The following is a 10,569-nucleotide window of genomic DNA, read 5'->3' on the forward strand; positions in this document are numbered from 1 at the left end:
ACATTGGTCTCAATAGGAAACATATACAAGTAGAGAAATATGACATCTTGCATTGAAAAGTCGGTTTGAATTTGTTAAATATTTTAATTATAGCATAATACAAAAATTTAATATGAGAGAGATCTTGCATTTATAAGATAATACAAACATTTTTGAATTGTTTTTAGTATTTTAATTACAAAATAATACGAATATTTAATAAAAGAGAAAGTGTATTACAAGATTAAAATGTCCGAAAATTCCAAAAATCTAATTATGGAATGTAATTAAAGTTTAGAACATTTGTAAAATATTGCTTGTAATAGGTCAATTTTATAAGTCTATCATTTCTTTATTATTCATAATTTACAGAATATTGTTAACTTAGGGAAGAACCCTTTCAAAACCAAACCCCACGAAAATGGTTATATTTCTGAGTCTATGGCACGACAAATAGTCAAATACTAATTGAGGAGACTAAGCGAAAAGGTTTAAATGACAAAATTCTCGCTGCTAAATATACACAAGGCCAAGAAGTCGAAAGTTCATTAAACACCCTTCAAAGAAAAATTAAAAATTATTATATATAGATAAATAAGCATTCAAAGGGTGAATTTGGGTACAGCGAATGGTTGCTATCTGCTGAGCTATTCTAGAAAACTTTAAAATGTTCTATGATCTACTATTTGGTTTTACTATGCCATGAAGCTTCCATCCACCTAGTCCCGCCAAAGCAAATGCCTGAATATGTAGATCACAAGGCAAAGATCAGTAAGAGTGAAAGCGATTAAGAATCTACAGGCATTTCGAGCATATTCTGCTGCAAAACATGCGATCATGGTTATCAAACCGGATCTTCTCTAGAAGAGAGAGGTATTAGGTAACATTGAGTTTTATTTCAAAATCAATTAACAACGAAAAAAGTATTCCATGTATCTTATAAAAATTGATTTTTTCAACATAAGATCCTCAACATGTCCCATCAAGATGGTGTCTTCTTTGAGTTCACTATCCTTGGATTAGTTTTTTTTTTTTCTTCTTTTTTTTTTTTTTTACCGAATACCTATTTAGGCTTATGGGTCAGCTACCATATTAGATTACATGAGAGTCCATCTCAAAATCAATTGATAATGAGCGAAATAATCCATGTATCTTATAAACATTGCAAGGTCTCTTCATTTTTCCAACGTGGACTTTAAAAAAAAAAAAAGAAAAAGAAAATGGGCGAGCAATAAATAGGAGGATGCCTTTTGTCATTTGAAAGTGTAAGAAAATATGTGAACTTAATAAACCTTGAACTTGAACAGGCTCAACATTTATAACCAAGCTCCATAACATTGTGGTCCTTACGCAAGAGCTATCTAGATTGTCTTCCCCTCATTCCCTACAACCCAGGGCATCCAAGTGTACCAAAAAACCAAAGCTCCTGCAATTAGTGATCACATCTTTACAGTTTTCACCATACCATTTGTTAACTGCATGACTACCACTAGTTGAACCAACTACCAAAGTATGATTTAATCTAATATTCCTCGTGGGGCTCAGCATCCGTCCCATCCTATCACACATTGATGGTTATAGAAAAACAGATGTTAAATTTGATCTTCATTAAAACCTCGACCCTGCCATGTGGAGTGGGGGTTGTCTCAACTTCAGCATCTGAAGAAATCTGTTAGGTTCCGGTTCCTGCTCTCAGCTTAAACCACACAAAAGGAAGAAAGAAATCCACCAGACAACAGGGTATTCACCTCTGTTCTAATATTATTTATATTTCCAGATGAGTATTGACAAAGAACACAAAGATTCAAACACCAACAAGAGAAAAGAAACAAGATCAAGATAAAAAAGAAAAGAAGAACCCAACAATACTAGCCAATTCGAGAGGGCTAGCTTTCTCTCCTTCAGCTTATGGCTACTATTCCTCAAAACATTTCCTGCCTCCCCATGCCTCCCTCCATTCCTTTATAAAGCTCAGCCTCGTGGTCCCCTTCCCCTTGATTCCCTTATCCAGACGGTTATAACCTTTCCCCACTATCTTAGGAATAATTCCCCTTTTACCCCTCCTCTTATATGTATGAATGAATGATCGGGGGTCTAACAATACCGCTCCCTTCGAAGTGCACTTTGTCCTCGAGGTGTAGCTGGGGAAATTGTTCTTTCATCAGATGCACTGCCTCCCAAGTAGCTTCACTTTCTGGCAACCCTTTCCATTTTTCCAACCATTCATTTGCAGCCACTTCCCTATTCCAACGAATACCCAAAATGAATTCCGGAACTATTTGCAGTTCGAATTCCTCGGTCAAAGCTGGATGGTGTTGTTGTACCCTGATTTGTTCCCCCAACTTCTTTTTCAGCTGGGATACATGGAACACATCGTGAATATTTGCTTCTGGAGGTAACTCCAGCTTGTATGCAACTTCCCCAACCCGTTCCTTCACCTTGTATGGACCATAGAATTTTGGAGCCAGTTTTTCACATCGCTTCCTTGCCAATGATTGTTGTCTATAGCGTCTGAGCTTCAAGAATACCTCCTCACCCACCTCAAATTGTAACCCCCTTCTATTTAAGTCTGCTTGTTTCTTCATTCTATCCCTTGCAAGCACTAAATGCTCTTTTAAAGCCCTCAAAGAGATGATCTCGGGCTATCAACTGTTGCTCCACTAGATCATTTGAAGTCTTCTTCTCACCATAGGATATTAATGGTGGTGGTTTCCTCCCGAATACAGCTTGATAGTTTTGATTGAAGAATGGAATGTGGTATTGTACCAGAGTTCGGCCCAAGGAATCCACTTGCTCCACTTCAACGACTGTTCATTACAAAAGCATCTTAGATACATCTCTAAACAACGATTCACCCGTTTCGTCTGGCCATCCGTTTGAGGATGAAAAGTCGTGCTCCTCTTTAAAACTGTCCCCATCATTGAGAATAATTCCTTCCAAAAGTGACTAAGGAAGATTTTGTCCCGATCGGTCACTATGGATTTAGGGACTCCATGATGTCGCACAACCTCCTGAATGAAAGTTTCGGCCACTTGTTCAGCAGTGAAGGGGCGTTTTAATCGCATGAAATGAGCATACTTACTAAGTCTGTCCACAACCACCATGATAACATCAAATCCTTCTGATTTGGGCAGCCCTTCCACAAAATCCATCTTTAAGTCATCCCAAATTTGCTCCGGTATAGGTAAGGGTTGTAACAATCCAGCCAATTTCAAGGATTTTGCCTTATTCCGCTGATACGTGTCACATTGTTGTACATATCTCTTAATACCAGCCTTCGTTCCTTGCCGATAAACTTCCCCAGACATCCTCTTGTATGTTCGAAGAAAACCCGAATGTCCACCTAACACCGAGTCATGGAAGGTATGCAACAGTGAGGGTATCATCAAGGATTTCTTGGACAGCACCAATCTCCCTTTATATAGCAGTTTCCCACGGCACAGCTGATAATTTGCCTTTCCTTTAGGATCTTCTTTCAGTTTAGCTGTTATGGCCTGCAGCTCATCATCCTATCGGACCTCATCGAGTACCCTGTCAACATCGAGTAAGGCTGGTGCAGACATTAACATAAGTTCTTCAGTAGGGGGTATTCGGGAGAGGGCATCCGCGGCTTTGTTTGTGAGGCCAGGCTGATACAAAATCTCAAAATCATATCCCAACAATTTGGTTAACCACCTTTGGAACTGAGGTTGCACTTCCCTCTGCTCAATAAAAAATTTCAATGTTTTTTGGTCCGACACCAATGCAAAATTGCTTTCCAAGAGGTAATGCCTCCATTTTTGGAGGCCAACACTACTGCCATCAGTTCGCACTCATAGATGACTTCCCTTGTGCTCGTGGAGACAGCTTCTGACTGAAATACACAATTGGCCTCGAATTTTGAGTAAGCACTGCTCCCAGCCTGTGTCCCAAAGCACCCGTCTCTATCAAAAAAGGAATTGAGAAGTCTAGAAACGCCAACACGAGAAGCGAGGACATGGCTTGCTTTAGTTCCTCAAAAGCATGATTCGCTTGCTCGTCCCAATGAAAGGCGTTTTTCTACAGTAAACGAATCAAGGGGGCTGCTATGTGTCCATACTTCTACACAAACCGTCGATAGTATCTCGTGAGACCTAAAAATCCTCTCAGTTATGTCACCGTAGTAGGTCCCGGCCATTGCAGCATTACTTTTACCTTATCCCCATCCGCTTCTACCCCTTCTTGTGACACCCAATGACCAAGATATTGAATTCTAGGCTGACAAAATATGCACTTCTTATTTGTGAATAGTTTATGATCTTTCAGAAGATTAAAAACCACAGCTAGGTGTGTTTCATGGGTGGAGTCAGGACTGTAGACTAGGATATCATAGAAAAAAAACCAAGATGAACCTCCAAAGAAATGGCTTAAAAATTTGGTTCATTAATGACTGGAATGTTGCCGGAGCATTAGTCAATCCAAAAGGCAAGACAAGGAACTCGTAATGGCCTTCGTGAGTCTGGAAGGCTGTCTTCTCAACATCTTCTTCCCTCATACGGATTTGGTGATAGCCTGACCTTACATCTAGTTTGGAGTAAACAGCAGATCCATGGAGCTCATCGAGGAATTCCTCGATCACTAGGATAGGGAATTTGTCAGCAATAGTTATTTGGTTCAATTTCCAATTATCCACACAAAATCTCCAACTCCCATCTTTCTTCTTCACTATTACTACAGGGCTAGAATAAGGGCTTAGACTCAGTCTGATAATCCCCACTTCAAGCATTTCCCCCACGAGTTTCTCTATTTCTTCCTTTTGCTTGTGCCCATATTTGTATGGTCTTACATTAACCAGTGGTCGTCCTTCCAAGGTGTTGATTTGATGATCTATCTCTCTTCTAGGTGGGAGTTCTGTTGGAGCCCCAAATATGTCTTCATTCTCTTCAAGCAGACATTGAATCATCACAGGTAGCTTTTCTATCCCTTGGTCAGCATCCTCTTCAGCCCCATCTCAATTATCTACTATTTCATTTTGGAACTCGATTAGAAACCCAAGATCTTCCTCATCCCAGACTTTGGCTAGGGCCTTCATTGATATTTCCGGGTGAGTTAGCATCAGATCCACCTTAAGTGTTACTACTCGATACCCCTCCATGAAGCACATAGTTAGCAAGGGCCAATGCACCCCCATGAATCCTGTAGTGTAGAGCCACTGCATTCCTAGGACCACATCCATCTTTCCCAGGTCTATTGGAAGAAAATCAGTTGTAATCATCAGTTCCTGTAATGTAAAGTAATATATTTACATACCCCTTTACCCTGAAGCGCTTCCCCATTGTCTATCACCACGCCATAATTTCCGGTGGTCGTTATGGTAAGCTTCAACTCGTTGATCAGCTTCTGGTGAATAAAATTATGAGTCGCTCCACAGTCTACAAGAATGATTACCTCTCTTCTCCCAATGGTTCCTCTCACTTTCATCGTTCCACGCTTTGAAATACCCATCATGGAGCGCAGGGACATCTCTACATCTTCTACCACTTCAATCGTTTTTAGTTTCGGTGCTTCTTCTGTCTCTTCTTCCCCGGTTTCCTCAGCTACGTCATCTTCTGTGGTGATGAATAACATCAACTCACGATTCTCCCTCGTTTTGCTACGATGATCGGCTGAGTATTTCTCGTTACAACAAAAACAAAGACCCTTCGGCAACCATTCTTAATACTCGACGTCAGACAGTCGTTTGACCAAGGATTCTTTCTTCATGAAGTTCCCTTTGATGGGGATAGTAACCTGTTTGGTAGCCCCCATCTCAGTAGCCGTCACGTTCGATTTTATGGTTGGGCTACTACTTTTGTTTTCAGTTTGGGCCTCCTTTCCCAGCCCACTAATACCCAGCTAAGATAATGCCAACTTAAGCGCCATGTTGCGGTCACTAATCAGTTGGGCCTCGTGCATATTGGCGTCTAAGCCAACCGGGTGTCTACTGATAACCTCCGCACATATGGCCAAATCCAACCCGTTCAAGAAGGCGTCAACAAGTACCTCTTCTACCATCTCCGGTAGTGGTGCAGAGTAGGTCACGAACTTTTTCATGTAATCAGCATAGCTGCCATCTTGCTTAATTCTCAGCTATCGAGCTCCAAGGCTCCCCTCCGTTGAGGGTCAATAGTGTTTGAACAACCTCCGCTTAAGCTCCTCCCACGTCCCAATAGCTCTCCAGTTATGGCTCCACCTAAACCAGTCCACCTCGTCTGGAACGAAACTCACCACAACTACTTTCACCTTCCCCTGATCATTGAGTTCATGGATCTCAAAATAGTACTCGGCGTGATATACCCACAATTCCAGATTCTCACCATTGAAGACAGGCATCTCTGGTCACTTGTACTTACTTTTATCAATGCCTCCACTTCCTAGATGGTGAGTAGACTCGACTTCCTCCATTTTTCCCTTGTTTTTGATGCATGGCCCTTCAACAATCCTCGATTCTTCGTTCATCGAGCTATTCTCTCTTATGTCCTCTGAGAGTTTCTCCACGCTTTTACAGAGGCCCAAAATCAGATCCTTCATAGTTGAAATCTCCTTCTCCATTGCTTCAATTCTCTCTTTGATCTGCTTCTGTGCCATTTGCCTTGTTCGCCCCAGGATTGTAACGGCTCTAATACCAATTTGTTAAGTTCCGATTCCTGCTCTTAGCTTAAACCACACAAAAGGAACAAAGAAATCCACCAAAAAACAGGATATTCACCTCTGTTCTAATATTATTTATATTTCCAGATGAGTGTTTACAAAGAACACAAAGATTCAAACACCAACAAGAGAAAAGAAACAAGATCAAGATAAAGAAGAAAAGAAGAACCCAACAATACTAGCCAATTCGAGAGGGCTAGCTTTCTCTCTTTTCAGCTTATGGCTGCTATTCCTCGAAACATTTCCTACCTCCCTATGCCTCCCTTCATTCCCTTGTAAAGCTCAGCCTCGTGGTCCCCTTCCCCTGTGATTCTCTTATATAGACGGTTATAACCTTTCCCCACTATCCTAGGAGTAATTCCCCTCTTACCCCTCCTCTTGTATGCATGAATGACCGGGGTCTAACAAAATCTCTCTCAGATTAAATCAATTTAGTTCGACCCTAACCAATAGAAAATACCCAAGCAATAGTTTTATTTTAAGAAATAAAATATGAGTATCCAGATTGTTTCTTAAGAAAGTCAGTCTCGAAGTTAACTGAGGGAAAGTAATGTGAAACCTCAACAAAGAGCACATATGTTCTCACTGTATGTACGTGTACAATCATAATACATGCCCATTCAGCCATGCAAAAAGTTCAAATTCAAACCAATAACATGCATCAAAATGATTAAGGTCTAACCTCATCCCATGATTTTCCTGAAGCCTCAAGCAAAGCAGCATTGCATGTCTTCAGTTTTATGGAGGAACCACTAAACATTGAGGCTGCCTCTTCCCACCCTTTATTATGTCCCATACACCTGCATAAAAACCATTGTTGTCTTACCATTTCCCCATTTTATGTTATGGTCCATATCAAATTATTATTTCACAATTCCTTGTAAGAAACCACAATGCATATGTACTGGTTGTTTAAAACAAAAAAAAAATGTTGATTCTGTTGGAAGGTTGTTATACTAAATTTCATTAATAAAATGAGAAAATATGGCTAAAATTGAGTTTACTCAATCAATAGAGTTATATTATGCCTTCGTAATGGAGCTGGCTACAAAATGGAAGGAGTCCTGACATGAGAGGAGATTAAAACATGTAGTATTGCAGTGTATACAAAACAACCGATTCATGAATGCAGTATGGTAAACATGTTGTGGCCTGAGCTTTTACAAAATTATCCACTAGAAAGTAGTAATTAATTGACAACAATGTTCTCAAAATTAAAGATGATACTGAAAACAGTTCCTCATTGCCCTTTGTAGTTGCTCTTTTTCTAGTGAAACTGTTTGACCAAACCAAGGAATGTGTGCACACCTTTTGAATAAAGAATCAGTGACACTTACATGACTGTAATTATCTCGTTCCTTGAATAATTACAGATAACCTGCTGAAGGTGCTCCGCAGTCTGACCATCCATGGCAGCAATGGAATAAAAACTGGAAATGAAATGAACCTCTGCTTCCGAAAAACCACTAACTTGATCCTGCATTATCTTAAGTGTTTCTCTGGTTCGCTTGGCATCACTGCTCCAGTAAATTCAAGTCGAACCCCAAAAGACAGACAGTTAGATTCTTTAATTCTTTTCCTGAATACCCTATTTAATACAAAGAATTGATTATTGGAAATATGTAAAGCTACAGAAAAATAAAACATCATACCTATGATCATGTATTGCAGGGCATTCTAAGTTCAAACAGGGTCGTTCGAATGAGGGGGAGAAAAAGACATCGTGAAAGTGTATAATCAGTTGAAGGAATACCTAACCTGGATAAAATAAGTTCAGGGATCCAACTCAATTCTTGGAGTTTATGAGCAATTTTAATAGCATCAACTTTTCCATCTTTACTCAAGGGGCGATCATGATCTAGAGAACAATAATTAAGGAGAACAAACGAAATTCATATTTAACCATGACAGGACGATAATAGAATACGGTGAAATTGCACAATGAAAGAGTATCAGAGAATGCAAGTTGTTCATAGCTACATAGACAGTGCAATAATCTGAGAAATTTTAGAATGTCACCTCGCAATGAAAGCTTTTGCCGTGAACTCCTAGCATGACGAAGCAGAATAAGGCGACGAGCAACAGATTCCGATTGGGAGGTAGCTTCCTCAGTCGCCACTTGGCTCTCCGCCGTCTGAATAACTGCAGATGGCCATTGAATAGGGTTTCTCGCCCTCAGGGAGGAGCTTGGATGTTGAGTTTTAAAGAGTTGTGGGTGTTGTTGAATATGATTACAGCAAAATGAAGCATTCATTGTACAGAATCGACCCAACCAGAAAGGCGACAGAGCCGAGTGAGCTCGGAGAATCGATGGCGAGCTTAAAGCTTGAAACAGCACTGATAATCGGTGGTTGATTCTTCTTAATCGAATACCTGTTACATACTTGGCTTGCTCAATGCGAATGCATTGCCATGCTAAGATTGTTAAGAATCGTACTCAACCTCAAGGAACAAGTTGAGAGTTCCTATCCTGCACCTCGTAGAGAACGTGAATGGTAGAAGATGAGCTCGAAGAAGAAGAAGACGACGACGACGAGCAGATAAGGCTTCGAGGCTTCCTAATCATTTTTATTTTTATTATTTGTTTTGCTATTCACTGAATAAATCATTTTGTACATTCAAGAGAAGTTTCTAGTGAGCTTATACACAAATATTAGACCATAACAAAATTAACCTAAGATTTTGCCTAAGAGGTTTTTGTACCGATGATCCTTTTTTCAAGTATGTTTATAATTGATGAAAATTCTACTTTTGATAATGTCTCTAATTTGTTTATCCAAACACAACTTTGTGAGAAAATTAAGAAAAATACAACAAACATACTAACATCGCTTAAGAATGATTATGTGTAGCCCTAACATAATCAATCTCTATTGCGATATTATTTTTCTCGCTCAAAAACACATAAACTTTGAGAAAAAAAAAATTGAAGAAAACACAATAAAAAAATGAAATTGCCATAGGACATGGTCATCACGTTTAGTTATTATTTTTTAGCTTGATTTTAATTTAGTCTTTTTAAGTTTCAAAATGTTATATTTTTAGTCTATTAAATTTTCAATTTTGTTTCAATTTGGTCGGTAAGATTCAAAATTTATAAATTTAATGTCGATTTTTTTTTACAAAATTCACTTGTAACTTTTGCGTTAATATCTATAGATTAATATGAAAATGATATTAAGTGAAATTTTAAAAATAATTTTAATAATGAAGAAAAAAAATAGGAACACTTAATTAATTATAATTCTTTTGATTTTTTAAAATTAATTAATAGAGATTAACACTTGAACCTTTTGGATTCAAGAAAGTTTTGGAAATGATTTTAAATCTATTAATTTGAAATCCAATAAATGATCTTAAATTAATTATTTCGTTTGGAATGAGAAATATTTGAAATGAATATATTTAAAGTTTCGTGTTTGGATGGTGATCGAAAAAGACGAAGTTAAGAATTTACTAATATAGGTTTTTGTCTATGATCTGTTACTTGAAAATTAGAGTATGTCGAGTTTAAATTAGTAATTTACTTCTGAATTCTATAAAATTTGGCAAAATCCAACCATTCTAGTCAGGGAAGTTTTTAAGGTAAAAATAGTATTTGAAATTATTCCAAATTTTAAAATGGATTTTTTCAAATATAGGAAAATAGATCAAAATATGTATAAGTATATCAAAATTTTACTGTCTATCTGCGATAGACTACAATGGATTAATATCTGTGTCTATTATGTCATGATGGACACAAATAGTGATCTATCATAGTCTATTGTAGACCATGATATTTGTTATTATTTGTAAATATTTTCAGTAGTTTTGCCATTTAAAATAATTTATCTTTTAAAATCATCTTCTTGCAATAATAAACAACAAAAAAATCATTTAAAATCCATTATCATTTGAAATCCCTCAAAATCATGAGATTCCAAATAGGCCATGAAAGTG

At 38.1% G+C, this 10,569-nt stretch overlaps 1 protein-coding gene across 1 annotated transcript; it reads right to left on the bottom strand.

Moving 5' to 3' along the window:
• Positions 1-469: 469 nt before the first annotated feature.
• On the bottom strand, positions 470-9,219 carry LOC120073125 (uncharacterized protein At3g52155, chloroplastic). The gene is made up of 5 exons (XM_039025751.1): positions 8,647-9,219; positions 8,386-8,485; positions 7,965-8,144; positions 7,310-7,427; positions 470-720 (listed from the first exon to the last, which is right to left on the bottom strand). Exons 1-5 carry the CDS (start codon positions 8,879-8,881, stop codon positions 652-654), a joined length of 702 nt encoding a protein of 233 aa, XP_038881679.1. The 5' UTR covers positions 8,882-9,219; the 3' UTR covers positions 470-651.
• Between the last annotated feature and the right edge of the window lie 1,350 nt (positions 9,220-10,569).

The sequence above is a fragment of the Benincasa hispida genome, chromosome 3 (assembly GCF_009727055.1).
Source record: "Benincasa hispida cultivar B227 chromosome 3, ASM972705v1, whole genome shotgun sequence".
In the NCBI taxonomy this organism is placed as follows: domain Eukaryota; kingdom Viridiplantae; phylum Streptophyta; class Magnoliopsida; order Cucurbitales; family Cucurbitaceae; genus Benincasa; species Benincasa hispida.

What these genes read in the sequence shown, in the direction of transcription:
- LOC120073125 (XM_039025751.1), bottom strand. Translation starts at nt 8,881, where the DNA reads ATGAATGCTTCATTTTGCTGTAATCATATTCAACAACACCCACAACTC. An exon ending in CCTGAACTTATTTTATCCAG is followed by an intron (nt 8,145 to 8,385) that starts GTTAGGTATTCC and finishes TTACTGGAGCAG; the next exon opens with TGATGCCAAGCGAACCAGAG. An exon ending in AACGAGATAATTACAGTCAT is followed by an intron (nt 7,428 to 7,964) that starts GTAAGTGTCACT and finishes GTTTTTATGCAG; the next exon opens with GTGTATGGGACATAATAAAG.